Below are 24822 nucleotides of genomic sequence, written 5' to 3' on the forward strand. Positions count from 1 at the left end.
GGCACAGTCTGACCTAAACTACTGTTCAGCCTTTTGCTGGAGTCATTGAAATTTCTGCAATTTTCTGCTCATTGAGTTCCAGATTCTGCAGAAATTATATTAAAAGCCTCTTGGAGCAGCACAGAGAATACAGATCCATTTGCAATTTGAACATTCCAACTTTGAACGTGTAAAAGGCTTTGCAGGAGCAGGTGGGTTTGGACTGACCCTCTGGAACCAAGATGTTCCAGGTTTGGAAGGAAAAATGAGGAGATCTGTAGGCTGGGCCAAATCAATCCAGAGGGGAGAAGAAAAACCAAGGTGGATGGTGAAGGCAGAGACATCCCACCATTCCCAGAGGGAGCAGAGGGCAGAGCCTTCCTTCACCTGAGGTGTAGCCTGGGAAAGGAACCAGCCTCTGGCAGAGGTGGGAAAGGGAAAGTCTGATTTGTTTCCTTGCAGAGTTAATCACAGTGGAGCAGAAGAGAATTCCCCAAGTTTCCCCTCATTTGGTTTTCCACAATAGCTGACAATAGGAGCACATTTAGCAGAAAAAGGTGCCGTGGTGGAGGGGAAATCACGAATAATAGAAAAATTATAATTTTTCCTGAAGCTGTTAATTCATATTAAACATTTTCAGTTCTGCTTACTCAAACTATAATGTGTCAGGAATAAACATGTGATTATACTAGTTAGCTTTTTGGCTAAAATATTTGGAACAGTAAAATTGATAGATAATTACAGTAACAATTATTTGTTCCCTGCCAAACCTGCACTAAGGCATGTCTGCCTGCAGACTTACGCCTTTTTAAGCACAAAAAAGATAAGCAGTACACATCATACATTCTGAATAATGAAGAAGATATCCTATGGCCAGCGTTTCAGAAGTGGAAACAGACTGTGGTTTGATTCAAACCATATCTATTTATGTAAAATGGGATTTTAATTGGAGCTACTTATCCCCATGATACAAATGAGGCAATGAAAAATGATTGATGCACTCGGGTAATTATTGTTATAGCACCTTGCAAACTACAACAAAAAAACTTTCATGTACATAATGGCTGTTTAAATTTTAATAAGGTACAGAACTGCTTGTCAGTAGACAAAATATTAATGCTACATTTGGAACAATATTTATATTTAAATACAAACAATATTTAACTGAAAAATCAGAATGATATTTCTGAGAAATGCTGGGTGGGTTTGTTTAAGTGATGAATAGATTTATTTTGGAAACATATGGAAGAAAGTAAAAATTGGATTAACTAGTTATTTTTCAGTGAGGACATCCAAAGGTGATACAGCACAAACTCTCTGTCTCCCAAAGTGTAAAAGCAGGCAGTGAGTGTGATGGTGCAGATATATCTGGTCTCATAAGAGTCACTGTTGCTGCTTCTCCATTTCTACCTAACAGCAAAGGTTAAGAGTGCAAACCCAGCTTTTGTTCATTATTATACAGCATGAATAGCAATATAAATTCTTAATAATTGTTATACCTAGGGGGGAAGTAAAGCAATTCTGCTCATTTAAATGAAATGAAAGCTGAGCGCTCCAGCCGTGCTTTCCCTCTGCAGCCACGGAACGCTGGCCCAGCAGGACGTGAGGCTGCTCCTGCTCTCTCCAGCACGGCCAGATCACACCTCCCGGAATACTGAGCAGCCAAGGAGGCTCAGAGAGGCTCTTCCAGAGCACAGGACTCGGGCAGTGCAGACACCAAGTGCAAGAGTCCTGCTGGGGATGAGTCTTCTGCAGATAAAAAACTGCAGCAAAGAGTCTGTCTATACAATGAACTCGTGTCATTTGTCAGGGAGGGAAGGTCGACGTTAGCCTGAAAAAAATGCCAAGAAGCTGCTTATAAGAGAAGAGGGTATTGAGTAACAGACCAAAGCAATCAAGACCTTCTCTGGTTATAATCTCATTTGTGCATTGACAGTATTTCAGTCAATAGCCTGTCATGCACTAGCCAAGAGTTGTATTGCAAAAATGTTTGGGCCATCATCTCAAATTTCATATCTGGTGCCCTACAAGGTCAAAGAGTGCAATCATTACTCTTAATAGGGTGAGTGATCAAGCCATAAATCCAGCAAAATCAAATTTTACTTTGGTGTTTCCTATAAGGAAAAATAATAAAACTTCCAAAACATTAAATTTTTATATGTCATCATTTTGAGTATCCAGATCCTATTGCATCAGGAAAATCAGAGTCCTCTCCATATAAAGCATGATCTCACTTTCACTGGAATCAATCACAAGTTCTCACTCTCTTTCAGAGAAGTAGGGGATAATCACAGCATCACAAATGGTTTGGGTTGGAAGGGAACTTGAAGATCATCCCATTCTACCCACTGCCCTTGCAGGGGCACCTTCCAAGCATCCTTGCAGGGTGCTCCAAGCCTTTTTCCACCTGGCCTTGGACACTGCCAGGGATCCAGGGCCAGCCACAGCTGCTCTGGGCACCTGTGCCAGGTTCTCACCCCTCTCCCAGGGAACAGTTCCTCCCTAACACCCAATCTAAATCTCTCTCATTTTTAGTTTAAAACTAGTCTCCCTTGCCCTATCACCATCTATCAGTGCAATAAGTTACTTCCTCTCTTTTATATAAGCCCCTTTAAGGCTTCAGTGGGGTCTCCCCAGAACCTTCTCCCCTCCAGGCTTAAGGGATATTTCATAATTCTGTGCAGTTCTGGATGCAGATTATCACCTTCTGGATGCTTCTGTTGGACCAAGCAAATGCAAAGCAGAACAGGGAGCTTGGCACATCCTCTCCCACTCCAGCAGCTGCAGTTCCACCCCTGCAGTGGGAGCTTTCCTGCAAATAAACACCTTCGTGGAAGTAGGGTCAGCACACAGGATCAGTCAAACTCTGTCACTCCAAAGATTTCTTTTGTTTCCTCAGCCTCTCAGTGAACCCGACTCAAGTACAAAACCCCAAATGAACCCCTCAGACCGTGGCATTTGGTTTGGTTTGCATTGTGGAACAGCTGCCCTGTGCAATGAAGGGGGGAGTGGTGCTGTTGACTACGGATAGGAGCAGTTGGTTAAAGCCACGACAGCATCACTGCACTGCTCATTTTTGTATCGCATTGCAGCTTCAGAATATAATTGAACTGTTTGGCTTTTGAGTGCCTTTTCATTGGAAATGCAATATTAATGAACCCTACTGAGCTTCCCCAAACAATAACAGGGATATGAATAAAAAATTACCCCTAACTGTCCTGATTCTACGTGAACCTTCCTAACCCAGCTATATTTAACATCAAAAAAAGGGGAAAAATACCCAAAGCAGAAGACATTAACAAATTGTGAAACATGGATCAAGGGCATTTTGCTTAAATCCCTGATTTGATCAGTTCAAGATATGTCCCTCTTATATACCAGTAATCACCTGGATACAGGGTTTAGCAACTAACTCTAATTATAGAGATGTTGAGCGGTGATTTTTTTAAACTGAGAGTTAAGCTGAGAAGAGCTTCTTGACTAGAAGCCAGTGTGCTCAATCAATTAAATTATCATAAGAGAAGAAGAATCAGACCAAGGGGGAATGCGGATGTGGATGTGAGGCTGATCATTAGCACAACTGAACTGTCACCTCGGTGTAGGCTGGAATGTGGCCATGCCAGGAGATTGATGGATGAATTTTGCTCAGCAGAGAACAGCCCACAGTGAATTTGCTGATAAGATCTGAAAATAAATCTTACAATATTACAAGGCAAGGTGGAACTGCAGCCTCTGCAGCCTTGCTGTGGCCCACAGGCTGAGCAGCTCCTCCTGTCTGTCTGCTCTGAGGGGCCTTTCCTGGGCTGAAGGTGATTCTTCTCCCCATGTTACAGGATGTTGCATCCATGATGTGTCACACAGCAGCTCATTAACAATGGAAGTGGATGAACTTGGAAAGATTTGGATGGGTTTGTGTGACCCAAAAATGCAGATTTTCCCTGTAACTCGTTTTTCTAGATGACAACTTCATGTCTGCCTATTAGAGGGAGTAGAGAGACTGGAACCACAGCAGTGCAAAGCCAAAGGGCAGTGTGGGATGGAGGGGGTGTATGGATGAAGCTGTCTGGCAGGTTGGTTTCTGGGTTCATGGAGGTATTATTGACCTGCAGAGTCCCTGTGAAGAGGGGATGGATGTCAGACAGCTCACTGAGAAAGGTCTCTTTGCTGTGCTCAACTATTTTAGTCCTCACTGTTCAGGGAACTTTGCTTTAAGCTCCCTCAGTAGAAGGAGAGACAAAGACTGATCTTGCCATTTAGAGTCAAACCTTAAACAGACAGTGGGAGATTCACAGTGAATTCATTAGGTGCCCACAGAGTCTCAGAAAAAGGCGGCCTGAGCTGCTGTCACGATCCCCTGGCTTGCAAGCTACAGCAATGTGACTCTGGAACCAGAAATCAGGGTATAAATCATGACAAGATGTGAACTTCATTCCTCACTTAGGAAGTTTGTGGTGTAAGAGATGTGAGGTTCATTCCCATCATTCCTCCAAGGAATGGCTTTACAAATGATTATAAATATCATTATTTAACTCCTGTAGGAGCTCAAAGACTCCCAGAGCTATGTGTGAGACTCGAAATGTCTTGTTTTGATACTTTACTGCAAGTAGATGTTTTTTTGAATACAATGTCCAAATTGAGAGACTTTATTCCCAAAATTGCATCCTAGATAAGAGTCACATTGGCTGATTTCTGTCTGGCTTGGACAAAGCTCCCACATTCCCCTTAAGAGTCCAGAGCACTCTAATTAAGCCTGTGGGTAATGAGTTGCCTTTTTATAGCGTGTGAAGTTCATAAAGCAAAGCCATTTCTACAGCTGCCCACTAAACCTCACACCCCTTTAAGGGCATGGTGAGATCTTTCCCAAAGCTTTGTAATATTCCTGTTCCAAGGGTTTTTAGTGTCAGTGACAGATGGCCAACTGAGAGCACGAGAAAGAGCAGCTCTTAACTTATCCATAAAGTTTGAGCTGGCACAAGGAGAAGTATAAAAAATCCTCAGAGTTACATGTCTCCCCGAAGGATGAAGGTCTCCATTCCTCAGTGTCCTTAAGGCACAGGGAAAGGGAAGGGTTTGTGGCAAGCAGGGCTGCAAAGCCCAGTATAAACCTCACTAAATAAATCAAAATCTTCCCACTGACCTAAGATGACTCTCTGTTAAAACCAAAACACTGAACTGAATTCAGATACATGGAAATGAGGTGCCGGTTCTTTTTATTTCTGGAAACAATCCAGGGCTCCCTTTTGCACTTCTCAGGTCTTCAAGCATTTTGAGGCTCCTCTCATGCTGCCCTCTCACCTCTGAGCTGCCTCATCAGCAGAAAAGGGATCGCGTTTGCTGCTCCTCGCGTGTCCGCCCGGAGCTCAGCGCTGCTCCTGCCTCCTCCTCCTCATGAGCTCAGCGGGACAGCTGCCGGGATCGGGGCAGGGTCCGCCTGGGCTGCTCCATCCCGGCAGGAGCCCGGGCAGCGCCCGGACGGTGGCAGCGCTGCATGCCAGGGATATGGAATTTCCAGTGAACCTCGGCGGCAGAAAATCACCTGGCCCAAGGACAAAGCTCCAGTTGCCTTGGCTCCTTTGCTTGGCAAACTCATCTCCTGACTGACGGGCAGATCTTTCGGTTCCCAGAGCCTTCAGTGCCTACAGAAAAAAGCACAACTCCCTGCGGGGAATAAGAGAATCCCAGAAACTAAAGAAAGGCTTGTGCTGGAAAGGACCGAATGGTTTGGGTTCACAGGGACCTTAAACATTGTCTCGTTCCAACCTCCTGCCATGGGCAGGGATGTCAATAATATGGATATAAATTCCAGCCTTCCTCTAGAAATGCTAAAATAATTTGTCAGCTGGTTTAGATGGCTCTGTGTGAACACTGTGCCCATCAGCACTCACCACTCTCTGCTAGTTCTTCTGTCATTCACAATTTTTTGCTGCAGTGATTCCATATTTACTCCTACATCAGTAATGTAAATATTTATAGGAGTAAGTGAAATAGCAGAAACCCACCAGAAATACATTTGATGTTTATTCCACATTGACAGCTGCTTTTTGAGATTTGTCATTTAGGTTTTATTCAATTATTAATACATGTTGTTGATAATTGTATGGTGCTGATTTTTTAATCAGAATATCCTTCAGTACTGAATCAAACACGTCAAAAAATTTATTTTATTTGCACAGCTACTCTAATAGAACTTGCAACTAAATCTGTGATTCCATCATAGAATGAAATCAGGTTTGTGTAGAATGAACAATTTCTTGTGAAATGCTAAACCTTATTTTATTATTTTGATTTTTCATTGATTGGATCCAAATAGCACCATAACTTCTTGGTTTTCCTCCTGAAGTGGATGACATCTTTTCCAAAATCTGCACAGGATTGTGAAAACATTCAAGTTTCTCTTTGGTTTTTCTTAAAGGACATTTTATAGAATTTTCTTAAAGAGATTTCTGAGAACTTGCAACCAAGGCATCCAGAAGAGCGACTTGGCTGCTGGGCTGGCACTGCAAGAAAGCCCAGGGGGAAGAAGGAATGTCTGAGTCATCCTCCCAACTCCCTTTTCCAGGTCTCTGAGAGCAGCAGGGAATTGTTCCCAGGCTGCTCCAGCGCAGGCAGAGATTGATTTGAAGCTGCAGGATGTTGCAGAGGCCTCGTGCTCTGCACAGGGCAGCTCAGGAGGGACAGGGACACCCCTCTGCTCCCAGGGCAGGGCATGAAGTGTTGGATACAGGTTGGATACTAAGCATGAGCAGCAAAGCAGCTCTGGCTTCTCCCCCCTGCTCCCCTCACTCTTTCCCTGCTCACAAAGGAATATGATTAAGATGTGAGTTGTTTAGATCCATTTTTAATATCTCCTGATCAAAAGTGGAAGCTTAAGGAGCATGTAAGGAATGACTTTGATATTAAAGAGACAGAAAGAAGAACAAATAGTTTAATTTGCTTCTTGTCTTTCTTGGCTTGGGAATTTGAAGCAGATGTTCATATGCGAACACAAAAAACCCATATTCCATCCAAGTCTGAGCACAAATTGCCTGGATCAGAGGGAGGATGTCTGGAGAGGGATGCACCAGGGTGCTGGCTGCTGGGAGAGGTGCAGGGATGGCACAGGCAACAACCCCTGGGAATGGTCTGAATTGTGGGATGAAAAAATGAGGGAAGAAATCCTTAAAATGGAATAAAATACTTGCAGGAAGCCATCCTCATAAAACAAGTGTGTGTTATTGCAGTGTATCCATGGATCTGAAAACTGGGAAAAAATGCAGATTGAGTATTACAGTAAGATTTTAATAGAGATCTTCAGAGACAAAGAAAGATGCAATGGTAAAAGAAAGGGGCTGATTTCTGCATCTTGAACTGATGAGAGCATGGGGTGGCACATATGAAACCTCTGATTAGTCATAAATAGGAGAAACAGACTCTCCATGTCATCCAAATTCTAAAGGGCAGCAATGTCAGATTTTCAAGAGGGTTTTGATTCATTTTGGTCTGTGCATGTAATGAGGAATGAGAGCTAAATTGTAGAAGCCACAGCCAGCACAGGAGAGAACCCAATCAGCACAGAATCAAACAGGAGGGTGTGGGATGTTTCACAGATCTCTTTAATCCATCACCTGAGAGAAATGGCCCAGTGCAGCAACTACCACCAACCTTGCAGCTACCCCACAGAGGCACTTTGCTCTCTAGCACAATTCCCTGCCCTCCAGGCTGACTCCAAACCTCGAGAAGAGCCAACCACTCACCTCAGCATTGCCAGGGAGAGAAGGGATGTGCACACAGGCACAGGCAGAGAACTTCCCAAGGGTAATCCTGCCCCATCCCCTTCAACATGGAACCATCACAGATGGACCTTATCACCGATTCCAGTGTTTCCTATGGGCTCATGATGATTTAAATAGATACTTTTTAGATACTTAATTTCCACCTATTTTAAAGAACCTCAGGAATACCCCCAGCTGTTCACATGAAGATGGGAGATGAAGGAGATGAGTATTAACAAAGAAAAAGACTTCAGGCTTGGTTATAAATCTGGGATATTTGATCCCACAGCAAGACAGTCCTGGAGCTCTTACCATTTAAAGCCAGATCCAGAGTGTGCAGGCATGAGTTCCACATGTACATACAGGCATTCCAGTGGATTTATGGAGACATTGCCAGTTATTTCTCTGGAAGCCAAAATGTGTCACAGGGACTTCTGTACCTCATAGTCTCCAAGCACATCTCGTGTCCTCCCCCTTGGAGAGTTAGTTCTAGTCACAGCCATCGCCTTCACCACCATGTTATGTTACAGGCCAAATACTCTTCCATTTTTGCTTCTATGTGTTCTGCATGTTCAGGTTTTATGTAGGAAATTACAACATTTCAGAATGTCTCTCTGTGCTTAGATTTGTATTGGTAGCACCGTATTTACCTTGCATTAACTGAGCATAAGCTGAGTGCAAAATCTGGTCCTTTATACAATGGGATAATTTTGGCACTGGGCCCAGACAAGAACAAAAAAACAATTGTCTGAATTTAATCAGTTGGTGTTACTTGGCAGTGCAAGAAGTCTTTATGCAGGTATTTATTTGTCCCAGCAATAACAAGAATATTGGAATTTATATCCAGGAGATAAGCGAGTACCTTGTCACTCAAGCACAACTAACAAGGGAATTGCTATTTGGTGCAGACATGTAAATGCCAAATGCTTAGTCTGGTTATTATTGTAAATTCCATTTTTACAACCTCTTGTTTTTAGAATGATCTCTAATTGATTTTTAATTATATTTTTCAATGACATTTAACTACACGTGCTTTGTAAATAAACCCACACACATCCCAAAATATATTAAAGGAGCAAACACCGACACAGTTGAGGCTCTCTTTTCCTGCCTGCTCTGAGTGCTCCCAGTAGATGCTTTGCATAAGGAAATGAGATCAAAGTGGTTCTGGGTAGAAGTGGATGCAGTTCTACAATAGGCAGCTGATGCCAGAAGATTTGGTCCTCAGACTGACAACAGAATGAAGGGGATGAAGCATAAAATGAACCAGAACATCCAATCCTGTGCCCTGTGATTCACCCAAGTTGAAATGTGGCCAGGACATACTGACCTAGAGCTGGTTTAATGTAAAACTCATGAGGTCTTTAGTGATCAGAAGAAGCTTTAACACCTCTTTAACCTCAGAGTACCACATGAAGGGAGAAGCAGAAGGAGTCTCATGTCTCCAGTGGGTGTTTTGGAGGTGAGCACCAGGCAGGCCTGTGGTACAACGTGCAGCATTTAAGGCCATGGAACTATAAATTGCATCCATCCAGCTGCCTAAAGCACAGGTTTAGGATGAATTTAAAAATCTGACCCAGTTAACTGAAACACTGCATGAAGCTACTCAATTCCCTTGAGTTTCTGCCTCAGCATCCCTCAGGTTTGGGGTCCAGAGGACTATGTGCCATTCAAGAGAGAAACCATGTCCAGGGACAGGCAGCAGCTCCCTCAGATCCCACCATGCTACAGGAGCCATTGGATTTGTTGGAAGCCACTCACTGTTGTAGTTGCTGTTTCCACCAGTCTCTGCCGAAGAGGTGCTGGACTCCCCCAGCCCATCAGAGGTGGCCAAATCTTATGGAAAATCAAAATAACAACTTGAAAATACCACTTCCCATGCATTCCTGAAAACACTGTATAACCTTGATGAAGTCAGCAGGATAACAACATGTGAGGACTTGCACCTTTTTCACCCAAACTTGCATTTCTGACATTTCCCACATACCTTTCCCATGGCCAGGATGTCACATTGTTATTAGCAGGGCTGTAATTTCATTAATGGTCACAAAGAAATGGAAAACACTGGAAACCCAGAATTTTGTATTTATCCATTTCCTAAGCTTAGCAATTATGGCAGAGGCATAGTGCTTTTGCTGGGGAAGGACCTGATTCCTTTAAGCTGTGGCACTCATAAAACCCACGGGGCTGGGGAATGACTCTATTGATCTTGGGTAAGATTCACTCCTGTGCAGAGATCCAGCACAAGCCAGCATTTCCCATCAATTTTGTTTAAGCCCCATCCTGTGGAATAAAGCAGCACGCAAATCACACATTCCTGGGACAATGATGCTTTGTTCCTAAATATTGCTACTCCTGAGGAGACTACAAAATGCTTTCAGAGGCTGTCAGAAATGAGATGTGTCTTGCCAAAGATCAGCCAGCAGGGAGCAGAGGAGCTGGGACACATCCAGGTGCCAGAGCAGAGATCTCTGTCCTGTACTCTGCCCTTCTCCACGGTACAAACACGCAGTGACAACTTCTGCCCCCCAAAATGTCTTATCAAAAACGCCTCGTGTAAAGTCTGCCTGCACAATGGGAGCTGAGTGTTCCTCACAAACTGCATTCATTAATTCAGGCTGTTTATTTTAATGTCAATGAAACCTGATTTAATTAGGTGTTGCATGTGTTCTGCATAGATGACTAAATCTCTTCTGATTTTTTTTCAGTGGGTACATATCTCACCTGATCTCTTTTTTTTGCAGTAGTAGCTTTTGTTCACTCATATCTCCTCCTGTGGGATCTGAGGAAAAAAGAACCCAACTGGCATCCCTTTCCACCCCTTAATGAAAGTAGGGTTCTGTTCCTGCCATAATGTGAAGACTGGTAAAGCATCTTTGCTGACAGTTTAAAAACTTTCAGAACACAGAAATTAAGCAAAAGGAATTGGAAATCTCAGGGACAGAGTCCAGCAGACAAATTGCACACTCAGTTCATTAACTGACTCTGAAGAAATGTGAGTTCTACATTTCATATGTGTCACAAACTCTTGAGAACAGCAAGCGTTCGCTAATGGACTTCTGGGGGGAAAGAAGCTAAACCAAGTGTCAAAGTTCTCTGCACTTCTGTGTCTCAGCAAAACTGGCTGCAAAATAGAGTAAACTGGGGATGTATTTCAGGGAGCTACAAGTAAAGTTTCAGATTAATCCATTCCTGAACTTGTGCTGTTGCTCAGAACAGTAATTGGAAAACAATCCTGGTAAGGTTTCATGCAGCAAGGATAAAAATCCTTCTTCAGCACAAGTCAGTCCTCTTATTTCCTGAGGAAGGGAACAAATGTTCCTGTGGGGATCCAATAATTGTTTGTTGTTTCTTTTTAAGCAAACATATATGCACCTGTACTTATGATTAGTTATGTTTTTATTTGGCCATAAAGTGCCCAAGTGGTCCTTTAAGCATATAATTCCTCACCTAATTGCACAGCCCTGAGTATTCAGGGACAAATTGTAATTACAAGTGCAGGTTCACTCTGTATGGACAGTCTCAATTTTAGTATTTTTAACTGCCAAAACACAAATGGTTTCAAATTATAAGAATCCCACCACTTCCCATTTTACATGAGCACAAGACAAATTTAATAACAAATCTTTAAAGGATCTTGGAATTCAGGTTGGCCCAGCAGCAGGTGCTGTGAGAAATCCCCCTCTCTTCAGACACATGAAGTGAGAGAAATGCAAGGTAGACCAAAAAGAATCAATTTGTCACAACCAGTAAAAGAGAGCTGAAGCTTCTGCTTTCATTTCTGATACCTGAACTGGCAAAGCACTTCAGCAGTGACATTTATTGATCATGTAGCCTCAAAACAAAGCTGGGGAAGCGTAGAGCCTGGACAGGCAAGAGGTATGCATTAAATACAACAGGGAAGTTCCAAAAATTGCTTTTAATGGCAGAAAAAAAAAAAAAAATCCCATTTATAGAGCTGGGAAGGATGGGAAGCATGCAGCCACTCTTACCGGCAAGAATTTGTTGGGATTTTGCTATTACATGGCTTCTCCTGTCATGTTTGATCACTGTTTTAGATGCAGAGGGGACATTGTGCCTGTTAATGTCACTGGCCTCAATCATGCAATCCTTAATCAAGCAGAAATCCCTGCAGCTTTGCCCATAAAAGAATTACAGACTTAGTTATAGGTTTTTTAGGTAGAGATTTGACCCCTGCTGCCTCCCTGCTGCAATAAAACTCCTAAACCCTTTTGGATCATTACTCCTACAACTTGCCTGAGGGCACAGGGGGTGCAGCATCCATGGGGGGGCTGTTTTCTGGTTTAATCCAAGAGCTGAGGATCCAGCCAGTGACTGCCCTGGCCAACAGACAGCATGAGCAACCATCTAAACCAGGGCCAGGGCTGGGAGGGAATTCTTGCCCCGCAGTAAAACATCCCACTAACTCACATTCCCTACAATTTTCTCATCCTTGCCAGAATGCCCTTTATGTAGAATAAAAAATAGGCTTCTTTGATGGCCAAAAAGGTTATTAGGATTGTTTATTCTAAGCTCTGAAATATTTGTTCAATGCTTAATTTGCTTATACGTCTTCTAATTACATAACACTGGGGTTCTGCCTTTGTAGTTATAATAGGAAGCTGATATAAAACCAAGACCAGAAAACATTAAGCATTGCAGTGACTGGAGTTGTTTTTTTGTGGCATTTTTCATCTCATTGCTTGTTTACCAGAATGAAATTTCCAATGCAGTTCTCTTTTTAACCTACAATATTAAGTGACAATATTAAACATGTTCACTGGCAGATGATTATTTAGCAGAGACAAAGCCAAAAAAAGCCATACCCTGCTTAAGGCAGAGCCTGCAACTCATTATGTTACATAATTCAAGGTCAGAGAGGAAGGAATTGAAAATGCTTTGGAAGGGAAGAGACCTTCAGGATCATCACACCTTCCAGGATCCCAACCTGGCCTTGGACACTTCTGCAAGTCCATACAAGAATTGCTATAATGTTGGTGGCCTAGTTGTATTCAAAGGCCATGGTTTCAACTGATCTTAAAATCCCCTCCATGATCAACAACAAATTCTTCTGGGTTCTCATTTTCAAGTTTAAAATTGTGCCAGGAAACATTAATTACAAACTAATCTAAATGCATCATCACCACATAGTTGATTGACCTCAGCCCTGAAAAGTGAAGTATGTTCCTAGGTGCAGCCAAAGGTGATTTTTGGGATAGGGCTCAGTATCCACAGGGTCTGTGGTAGCTGCTGAACATCAAAACTGACTCAAGACACCTGAAATTATTCTCCATTGAGATCCACAGGAACATTTTGATAATGCGAAGGGCTATACATCATTAGAACTCTTTATTCAAGGTACACTTTGTGCTTTGCTTGCCATATTATAATAGGAAATAGTAAAAATATTTTTTCTGTTGTCTTTGTTTGAATTGCTCAGTGTGTGAGAGCAACACGTGTCTGATTTTTCATCTCTCCTTGAACAGCCTGAACTGACAGATTGCCCATAATCTGTTCTACAATCTCAGTGCCAGAACATGACAATAGTCAGCCCCATGGAGTGGCTTGGGAATCTCAAAGGGAATAATTTCCCACTAACCAATAGCTGAAGGGTGACCCAGTTCAGAGAGGCCTGGAGAGAGACACATTGCTGGTGGCTCCAAGCATGTGTGGCTCCACGCAGGCACGGTTAAAAGGCAGATTAATCAGCACTCAGGTGTGAGCAACAAAGCCAAGGAGCCCTACGGGGACCACACGGCATCCAGCCCCTTTGGAAAGCACGGTATGAATTAACCTAGGCTGGGGTTTTTTAAACTGTGAGCATCCAAAGATTCACACCAGCGTTTCTCCAGCCTGATCTGTATTCCAAAGCAGTGCTGCTCACATAAATCTCTGTGCTGTTTTTTACTGGAGAGTGAAAGGGAGAAAACCCGCCGTTAAATCAATAGGCTGCGTCGCACACCACAGTATATGAAAGTCCTGGTGCTGTGCTTATCACTTGTGCTGCCACCAACTAATTGCTGTCCCTTGCACTTCATTATCCCCTGTAATATGGTTACAATAACAGAGGATGACAAATAAGAACTGTTATCTTCTCCAGGCCAGTCTTTCCTCGCAGGGTGAGTTCTCATTCCAGTCCATCTATCTGGATGAATAAGATTTACCAGATTACACATGGATTTAAAAGATTTAACACGAGCAGTGATGGAGAGCTGCCTTAGGAAATATTTTTACAGGCACACTTTGGGGAATCTGGCACAAAGAACTCTTTACTGCTGCTTTTGTACCCACCATGGTTTCCTTTAGCTCTCCCTGCATTTAAGGCAGCAATGCTGGCAGACAGAAAACCTGGTTCTATGAAATACATCCTTCCTGAATCAGGTCTGCCAGTCATTCACACACCAGAGAGGTGGTCTGATTCTTTTGATGTTAAATTAGGTCCTGGAACTAATAAAACTGCCTACATTGATTATGAAGCAGAAACAGGCAAAGAATATTATGGATAGGAGAAAAGAGTTTGTGTGGCAAGAAAGGATAAAAGTATCTGATCATTAATGGGTGGCCTAGTTAAAGGAAGTCCTTTGTTGCAGCAAAAAGGAGGAACTGTAAAAAATGTGAATGAAACCTCCAACAGCCACGTTAAGGCCACCTGGTCTCAGGTGAGGCTCAGGAGGGGAAGAGGAGCCTCTTCTGTGGCTTCCAAAGTCTCTGCAGGAGATCAGTTTTTCCCATTGGATGTAAAGGATGTGCATGGCATCAGAAGGAAGGAGAGATGGGGAAGCCATTATTACAAAGACTCTGTTTGTGCTAAAGATCCTCAAACCATCAGTGTGGGGAGGCAAACTCATGTGGACTACAGGAGACAGCAGTGGAAACTCAGATGTTTCAGCAATCAAATGAATACATTTATAAATTACATTTCTTTAATCCCATGGCAGCTTCACATGTGTCCCAAAAGTCAGCCTTTACCCCAGGCATCCACAGCACTCACAAATATCACCAACATTTGTCTCCACAATTGTATTAAGGCACACATTTGCATAATTAAAGACTCCCATAGGTGAAAGAGCACAAACAAAAGCATAACAAAGAACCATTTCTTTTCCAAAGCCTTCCAAACCAAATTTGAGGTCGCAAATTGTCCAGTATCTGGAGGTGGTTCCCACTCTTACCTTGAGCTGAGCTCTCTATAAATTTCTGAATTTTTCTAACTCCTTCAGGAGATGTTGTTTCTTTCCTTTTAATGTTCTAGATGCTCTTTTTGCTTTCTGCTTGGTTCCAAACTAGTTATGATCAAGAATTCCTCTCAGAAAACAGCATTACATAAGTGTCCATAATTCTGTGTAAACTGGCTCTAAATACCTAAGGACCCCAACAGTCCACAAAAATAAATCTGAATATGCCCATGAATCATTGTCTCATTTGTATTATTTCAAATGCTCTGCTAGTTAATGATGTCTTGAATTGGTTTATTATTATTATAACCTCTCTGATAGTTAAATCAATCAAATAATCAGTGCTGCAGTTCATCAAATATACACCTCCAGGAAAATGCTGCTTCCCTCACATAGTGCTGAGGAAAAACTGCTTTTCTTTATTAGAGACATGATTAGTTTGTCTTAATATCCTAGAAATGTGGTGAAATAGTGCCTTGGAGGTAACAGTTAAGTATTTTTGCATATGTTTATAGCATTTCTGTTTTTCTTAGAAAGACAAAGATGTAAATTGAACTGCACCAGTTCGGTGGGGGAGTCACTGGTGTGTCCTGGCTGCCATCTGTTACTCAACACTGCTTTGTCTCAGGCACTCGCCCCCTTCCACAAACCCACCCAGCACCTTTCTCCTCACAACTGTGCTGGATCACGCTGATTTTGCTTTTCCCCTTGTATTAAGCCACTCTTTCAGAAGCTTTGCTACATCTGTGTGGATATCAGCTTCTCTGTGAACAGCATTAAAAGGAACTACTTAGCACTGCATTGACATTATCATGGCAAATTGCTTTAAAATATCACTTGTAACTGTAATATTAGCACAATAAAATATTTTAAATTTGCCTACTGTGTCTCAGAGCTTGCCCTGATGGTGAATTACTCCTCATAGTACATTAACAACGATTCTAGTAATTGTCAGGAGCACTGATGGACATTTTGTTCTCCCCCATGAAGGGAGATCACAGCTCCAAGGACACAGGCAGTTTATTAAATTTCATAACTCTTGCTTTCAGGTAGGTGATGTGGAAGACTTACACCTATATATCAATTATAAATTTATGGAGCTAATAGCTGGTAGGATTAGAGCATCTGCAAGCTGCAGTTTTATGCAGAGCTCAGGATCAAGGCTTCCCGTGCAGTGCCTCCCATTACAGCCTAATAAAGATGAATGTGGCCAGTGTTGCTCAGAGAGAGCGCTCACTAAATGAAGAAAGCAGCTCAGTGAATGTGGAATCTGTACAGAAGCCAAACCCAACTCCTTTTTCTAACTCAGAGATGCAACATTTGGGCAGCTGCCCAAGGAAGGGAAGAGAAGGAAAACCAAGTCTGCATGCATTTTTATTTCTCACTGACTCTAAGCCCACAGTTATAAAACCTAACTAAATTCTTGATTTCTTTATATGCGCCGTTCCAGACTCTTTAATCTGTGATTATAGGAATGTAATTGATATGCAGGCCATGTTAAATGCATTATGGCAACTCTGCAGTTAGGGAAGTAACATATTCCCTCTAAATTTCAGTATGATGCAGTCCAAAGTGAAAACAAGATAAAAGGAATTCAGAAGATGAGAACTCAGTGGGGTTTCATAATCCTCAGCATGTGCATAGTTGAGAGGCAGAGCTCTAAATGACCTGGACAAATCTGCATAAAGTTTTTTAGCAAACATAAATGAATTCCTGAAGTAATCGCTCCATCAACACATGGGATTGTATCTCCACCTCTCCCACTCTTCACTTCTGCTTGCAGAAGAAGTCTTGCATAATAAGTAAAAACTGCACTTGCAATGTGCTATTTTTTGAGCCTTTAGGATGAACACTGCTCAACCTGACTACCAGGTGGATATATTTAATAATTTATCAAAAACATCTATGCTGTGCCTCATTCCAGGGAGACAAATAAGGAATGATAATCTGTAAACATTAGTTTGTTACACAGGTTTTAGATTCTAAAGGATGAACACTAGTGTAACCTCTGCATTGGACAAGGGAGAGAATTTGGCATTGACAGTGTGTTCCAAATTCGACCCATCCGTTTGAGGAAGGTTCTCAAAGATGGGATGGTTAAAAAATTAGCTTGGAAAGGAAGTTCCATTTGGAATAAGCAAAAGTCAAATTCTGGTTAAACTGAAACAATGTCACACAGTGGGATGATCCTGTGGGTCTCTTGCAGCACTGATTCTGTGCACGACCTGACACAGCAGATCCTCTGCAGAGGGTCAGCACAGCTGGGAGTGACTTCCAAAGTGCTCCTGGACAATGGGGAAGCTCCTCACTGGAGAGAACCCAGTGAGTGCCATTCTAGACATGCTCTGCACTGGGCTGTTCTCTCAGGTCCTGGTGCACAGGACAGCCCTGCCAGCCTCCCTTGGGACCACCACCCACAGCCCAAAGACCCAGAGGCTGCATTTCAGCTCAGCCCTGGACCCTCAGGCACTGCCTGAGCTAAGCTGGAGCTGTGCTGGTCTCCAGCTCTGTCCCAGCCAGGCCTTTGCCTGCCCAGGGACCCTGCTGATCCCAATCCCATGGACTGAGACCCAGCCTGACCTCGCTGCAGCCTCCTCAGCAAGGACCTGCTTGGTCCTTCCCACTTTAAACATGCTTAAATTTGCACATTTCTGAAATAATGGGTTTGAAATCACAGGTCATTTGTTCACGGTAATTAGTGTGTGACATCACTCCTGCTAACGTTCAATGTATGGTCTAATGCAATACTACATTATTTAGTGCTACATTATGTTACATAAGTGCAAAACATACAAAGAGTCAAGCAGCTGAAGTCTGCACTTGGTTATGTTAATCCTCTCAAGTACCACGGTATTTCACAGCACCTCTTAATAGCCAAATCTTTTCTGCATCTCTGCTGCCTGGCTGTCTGGCTAAGAGAGATGTGGGGGATCCATTCCTGTAGCTGAGATCTCACCCTGCCTGCAAGTGCCTCACCAGATGGTCAGCATATTGCATTTTCCCCTTGGTAACATCCTTTTTTCTCCCTGCATCTGGAACTCAAGTAGGAAAATACTTCTGTTGTTTCCTGTAGTGCTGGAGGTAGGGATATATCCTCAGCTCCTGCAGCTGCCCATGTCTGCACAGTGTTTTAATATGAGATACACCTGAATTTTGGTGCTTAGTTCCCCCTCTCACAGCCTGGTGATGCATCAGGCAGGAACTACTGTCTCTTTGATCAAGAATTTCCACAAAACAATTGCTTATTTGATCTCAGGTGCTTGAAGTGTTGCTTATCCTATTCCAGTGCTGGTTTGAAATGGCTTTTAACATTCATGACTTTCATCCTAAGATGCCTCTGTTAGTTGATCAAAAGGTATTCTTGACCCCATTCAAAAGTTCTAGAGCTCTTCCTGTCTGTTGTCCCCTAATTAGAGTCACAGCCCCAGCGTGATAATGTTCTCCAGGGGGACACTGAGTCACACAGGAGGTCAGTGGCATGAGGCTGCAGCCTCTGGATTGCTTTCTTGCTCTCAGCACCAAGGAATGGAATGGCTTTTTAGAAAACCCTGTGTTTGCATTAACTGGTAATGTGTTTGGGAGGGAATGACTTTTTTATTGTAACATTTTAGCAACAGCTCAGAGCTTTGAAAAGGCATCAGTTTAATATGCACGGTGCTCACCTCCTCAAAGAGCTGATACTCTAAAACACTTTCCAAAAGAGTTACACACATTACACAGTATTTTAGGAGTTCATTTCCCAGCATTTCCGATTTCTTTAGAGAACAACATCCTGAAATCACCAATCATTCCAGAGCCTACACTAACAGGACAGCTTGGCAAACAGAGTCAAAATGTGCTGCCTTGGCAGTGCCTGGGTGGGGTGTCCCTGGTGGCACCAGCCTCCAAAGCCACTTTGTCACTCCTCACCTGGGCAGATGACAGAAAATACAAACCTGGGGTCTGCAGAGCTCTTCCTCTCACTCCTCCCACCAACTGCAACTGCACAAGTTTGGGGTTTTCCCCATCTTAACTCTGTTATTCCAGTAAACCTCTGACAGGCTCAGCCTTGGCCAGTGTTGGATTGGTCTTGGAGCTGGCTGGCGTTGGCTCCATGGGACATGAGGGAACTTCTGGCAGCTTCTCACAGAATCTCCTCACTCCTGGGTCCCCCACAACCAAAGCTGGCCATGCAAACCCAATGCAGTGACTGCCCCTTCTTAAACTGGCCCCAGCAGCCAAAGGCAAGATCCACATAACCCAAGAAAGGATCTTCAAAAAGATCCTTTCTGCAGAAGAAAATCTTCAAAGGTTCTTCATATCATGAATCTAACTCAAACTTTCAGAAGGGATAGAAGGTTTAAAAGCTGATGCATAACTGGGTTTAAGTGTGTGAAGTGTTGATGCTGCAGCAGATTTCTCTGTGCTGTCTCAGGTGGTTCTGACTTTGCTGGAGCACACGTGGAGCATCGACAGACCCAGGCCTGGCTGCCAGGCCCCTCGAGGAGCTGCACAAAGCTCCTTGTACATGGGCATGTTCTGGCATCACAGCTACACAGATCCCACATCCATTCTCCAAGTGCAGTGTAAGACTTTTGAGAATTTCCCCCCCAGTTATTCCTCACTAATGTCTCTCGATGAGGTCAAATTCCTCTTCCCCTTTTACAAATGTGTAATACCTCTCCAGACTAATTTTGTTTTATAAACTATTAGCTTCAAGGAGTTACTGCAGAGTAACACTGTTGTGTGATCAGAATATAAACCAGAAGGAATTGCCTGTGTGTGTTCTGATCTATACCATTCCATCAGACTCTCCTTTTCCCTATTTCTTCACTCTCTGCTAGTTATCCCTCCCAGACATCTTCCAAATCCCTTTATTGGGTTTTGTATTTAACAAAGAAGCAATGAACCCACAGAACTCTCCCTTCATTACCAGAGTATTGTAATAGCATCTTTCTTTACCCATAAATAGAATTTCAGCACTGTGAACATCTGCACTGTGGGAAGAGAAAGTGGATTTGTCAACGGCCTGAACAACATCAGCTCAGAGACTCCTGGCTAAAAGACCTTCCAGTCATGTTATTTTGCATATTCAAAAGCACAACTATATCTGGAGAGCTTGATTTGCTTTAAGACATTTAAGATTCCCCTGATATCTCTTCAGAAGGACCATCAGCACACCTAAAGAAAATTTACATTTTCATGTGCCAGGATATGGAAAATTGTCTCAGGAATATGATATAACTCTGCAAACTTGAGTCAATTTTTTTTCCCGTGGATCTATCTAGAAGACACAACTTGACAGTGTAGGGTGAGAAGTTTATTCACAAGCACTTCAGATAACCCACTTAATTCTCACCTGGCTTTCCTGCATCACCCACACATTCAGCCCAGAAGCAGATCACATGGCTCAGACCATCTCCCTTGCCTTGTGGGGCAGCTGAAGTCATGGAAATCATTGAAGTCCTTAAAGCCTCTTAAAGAGCAATGACCAGGGTGCCGTATTCCACTGGCTTTCCATAAAGGAATTCCCATGGAAGTCACTGGGATCTCACATAAAACAATCAGTGCTGGATGTGTTCCCAAGCAATTCATCTCTTCAACCACGTGTCTCCAGCTTTGGAGATGGACATGAGTTCGCATTACTGCCAACAATTTTTACATACCTAATTAGTTCTCTGAGCTCCCTATTAAAACTTGGTGCAGAGTTTGGCCACAGTCTATATTTGGCCTTTTTGCTGGAGAAAATTCCACCTATTCGATACGAGATCCTGTAAGATTTAAAAAAACCTGGAACTAACCTTGACATTTGAGTCCCGAAGACATTTCATCCAAGAAAAACTGGATAAAGATGACAGGATTTGATGGCAAGGAGTGTTTTTTCTCTACAGCATGAGAAGAGCTTAGACAGCATCCTTGGATAAAAACAAAGTCAAACTTGATTCATACTGATTTATACAATAACCTAAACGGAACTTTTGAAGGATAAGGAGATGGGGAAGAGACAGAGATGCAGTTCCCTGTTACTGATGATGCTTTGGGCTATGGATAAAGCCAGAAAACCCAGGAAGCCTTCTGCCAATGTCCCTGGGATCCTTTGCTCTCAAATCAGAGTGCTGTGCATGGGGGTGCTCAGGCATTAGGCACACTACTGATGACTTTTCCAAAGCTGCTCATAACAGCAGCACTTACTCCAGCCAGACACTTACCCATAGGCTTCAACTGAAACTACTTCAAAGCATGAGATTAATGTTAAACCTGTTCTCAAAAGCTTTGTTGAACTGGGTTTAAATGAGTAAATACCACAAGCAAGGAGAGCAGTAAAGGAATCCACAGAACTGGAGCTGGGTAAACCCAGGGGCTGCAGGAATGGGATCCCAGCCTCACACAGAATATCCCCAACAAGAAGTAATGAACATGCCTGAAAGGGGATCCAAGCAGGCCTTTGCTCCTGTTGGTGTGGATCTTCTCCTCAACTCTGCCTCGTTCCCCTTCCTTTGTTTCTTCACTGATGGCTCATCCCTGGCTCCAGGGAAGAACACCTCACCTGAAACAGCTTTAAACCCCAACTCAGGGCTTACAAACCCATCCCCACCAATCCAAAGAAGACTTCTTTTGATGCACAGTTATGTTTGAAAGCATGTTTGTGATAATTTTTTTGGTAACTTATCCTTCTGGAACATCCAGGTGGCACCAGGGCTGAGCCACACCCTGGGAGAGCCATGGATACCCCAAGGAGTTGTTATTTGGCAGGTCAGTCTGTCCCCTTTAGGGGACACTAAAGGGCCCAGGGACAGACTGGATGCTCCAACACCAAAAGTTGCTGCAATGTGTAAGAGGCTCCCTCTGTCTCTTGCCTTTCCTTACAGGGAATGAAGAAGAGGGACATAAAACCTTTCAGTCATTCACTGAAGACTTCAGTGTTGCAAAGATAAAGCAGTTGGAAAGGAGCTGGAGTAATTTAGCAATTAACCGACATTTTAAAAAACAATTCTTTTGCAAGATTCAGGCAACTCTTTTTATTATCTAGTTAATGGCAGCACTTAGAGAAGCTAATTTTATGTGTAATAAAACTTCATTACTATCCCTTCTTCGGAGAGAAGGGTGCAGAGGACAATTGGAATAAGAAACATATGGTTTCTTATACTTTCTCAGTCATATACATGCATGTGATGCACTATAGGTACCTAAAACTTTCTCCTTTATCTTTTCTCCCCTCTTTCTTTCCCTTTTTGGCTGTGCACTGCTGTCTTCTTTCATGTCAGAGGTCACCTATCAAATCCTACTCTGCTTTTTTTCCCCCATCACAAATCAATGATGAGGACAACAGAAGGTTAGAGCCATTTTAAACGTGGCACTGATTTTTCTGCTTGCTTATTTGTGGTCTGGTGAGTCTCTTCCAGGCAGAGATTCCTAAGGAGAATGATCCAGACCAGCAAAAGTGGGAATGTGCTGATCCCCCACGTGCTGCAGCTCAGGGAACGGGGATGAGCTGCCTGGCCAAGCCCTCTCCAGCCTTTGGATCCTTGTGGGAACTGTCAGAGCAGCAGCTGGTGTGAGATGGAAGGGAAATGAAGGCTGAGCAGGGAGCACTGTCACACTGCAAGGTGACAGGATGACATGGCTTTTAACTCTTTTTCAATCAGTGGAGTTTTTCAGCTAACCCACCCCAATTCCCATGGAGATGGTTTTGTACTAGTCACTGTTATTAACCTGATATTTATTATATTCAGAGTGACAAAAGTGGACAGATTGACATTTCATATAATATAGTTTTTAAAGCAGAAGATGGAGATCTCATAAGGAAAGTGCAGACTTGCAGAGTACATCTACTATTTTCTAACACAAAGAAAGGAAAGAGCAACAAACCAGAGCTGGGGTTGCATAATTGCCACTACAGCAAGCAGGAACTTCCTCAGTGGTAAAATTCCAGTTTGTGTCAGATCACTGCATAATTCAGGTGCCTTTCACAGCTGCTCCACCAGTGCCACCTCACAGTAACAATGCTGTTTGCTACAGGTGAGGAGTTACAGATTTGTGCTGTAAGAATTTGTCCATTTTGCTGCTGAGGTGCCATCAATTGGCCCCCACAGAGGATCTGCTTGTGTCTTCCCTCTGTGGTTCAAGAAAAAGTAGCTGGACTGTGTGAAAAAGGCACTTATTAAAATACAAACACTTCTATCACAAAGAAAGATCATCTGGAAAGTGCTGGCAAAGGATATTTTGTTCTATCCTTTTCCTATTTGTTCTAGCAGGACGAGCCAAACTCAGCTGTCACTTGTAATGCTGCAAGCAGAACAAGCTGGTGGAAACTACAAAACTCCATTTGGAGTTGTAAGTGCTAATTTACACCGGGGGAGGAGCTGAGCCACTGGCAAATTCTACTGGTGCTGCTCAGCTTTAAGCAAAAGCAGGATTTTTCTCTGTATCTTTCACTTCTCTTAGAGTTGGAGGACTTTTATGAATATGTTTAACAATGAGTACCCCAGGGACACCTTGGTAAACCAAGCAAGAGGGAGAAGAAAGAAATTATAGCTCTGTTTTCCAGACATTACCACGTATGCTCAATGAGTGCTCATGTCTTTATGCATTCCAAATCCTTGCTGTGATGGGAGCAGACCCCTGCATTACTGCAAGTCAAAGGCAGGAGCAGCAATTTTAAAAAACCTTCTGATTTGGACCCAATTGTTTTCCATTCTTTGTAATTACTTTAACTTTCAACGTCAGCTTTTTCTGTGAGCAATTCAGTAAGCAAATCAATTTTCCCTATTCCTAGGAGAGATTCTGTCTAGATTTAACTTCAGAAAAAAATGCTCTGCGACAGGGTATTTCAGAAGTGTGCTCTTCATCTGAAGACAGCTCCTTCAGTCATTATTTCAGCTGCAGGTACAGTCTGTATCTATTTCCATCTAACTTTCCACAGACAGGTATATTTCCTCTACCCTATCTCTGGCAGTGATAGCCTTTAAAAATATTGGAGGGAACTCAAGGATCTCTGCTTTTCACTGTGATATACAGAACTTTCTTCTAATCATGGGATGGTTTAAGATAAAAACCCTGTAGAAACAGCATTGCTATCTCAGTGATCTGCACTGGTCGATTCATGACAACTTCGGGCTCTGTAGTAATTCCAATAAAATGATGCCGTGTGTCTTTGGAATATCTTCAGAAAACACTTTTTCTGCACAGCACGTGGCACAGGAAGGCCGTGGGGCAGAACAATGTGCAGGGAAGTGAGGAAGCACTGAGGCGGGGCAGCCAGAGGCCCGGGTTCCACGCCAGGCTCACCCTGCTCAGCCTCGTGTCAGCACTGGGTGCTCCCTCATGCGAGCTGGGCTTGCTCTGACTGCACAGCGTCTGCTTTGCTTCAAGCCATGCATATGCATATGTAAACTTGGCCTGGGATGTGCTAAATGCCTTTCTAAATATGGATGAACTCCTGAGTGGAGCCGGATCACAGTCATATTCCCACCTTTGTGAAATGTAAGAAGCAGTGGGAGGTGGTTTGTGCTTTGCAGTGCCGTAAGAATACAATGTTAGATGTGGCTCCGAGCCCATTGTACAGGGAATGATCTGAGAGCCCGGGGTGGAGAGAGAAGAGCCTGACCCACTGTGAGACATGAATCACGGCCCACATTTCATGCCTTGGTCAGCCTATCAGAAATCCTGCTCTGTGGTTTCTCAATTGTTTTCGTATTTCTTCAGTATTTCCAGATGAAAGGTGCTAATGTCCCAAACATCATTATTAACTGAAATTCATTGCCTAGTCAGAATATGTAAGAGCCTGATGTTATCTGAGACACACTGAGAACTGTATTACTACATAAAAGTAACTGCATTACACTTCACAAAGAACCTCGGCATTTGCAGAGCTGAAAGAATGGTTTGAAAAATACATTTGTAATTTTAAATTAGACTTCTTTAATCAAAGTGGTAGA

General features: G+C 43.0%; 1 protein-coding gene across 12 annotated transcripts in view; it reads right to left on the reverse strand.

The window, feature by feature from the left end:
- Positions 1 to 24822, reverse strand: part of MEGF11 (multiple EGF like domains 11) — a 255172-nt gene that overhangs the window by 111722 nt on the left and 118628 nt on the right. For 9 of the 12 annotated variants that reach the window (XR_014957712.1, XM_085588997.1, XM_085588995.1 and 6 more), the window contains one exon: positions 9492 to 9566. The exons of the other annotated variants lie outside the window; for them this stretch is intronic. Coding sequence is in view for 8 of the 9 variants with exons in the window: in XM_085588997.1 (XP_085445123.1) it covers positions 9492 to 9566 (75 nt within the window). In the remaining variant the exon portion in view is untranslated. The remainder of the gene's footprint in view (positions 1 to 9491; positions 9567 to 24822) is intronic. 12 annotated transcript variants of the gene reach the window in all.

The sequence above is a fragment of the Lonchura striata genome, chromosome 10 (assembly GCF_050655825.1).
Source record: "Lonchura striata isolate lonStrDom1 chromosome 10, ASM5065582v1, whole genome shotgun sequence".
Classification (NCBI taxonomy): domain Eukaryota; kingdom Metazoa; phylum Chordata; class Aves; order Passeriformes; family Estrildidae; genus Lonchura; species Lonchura striata.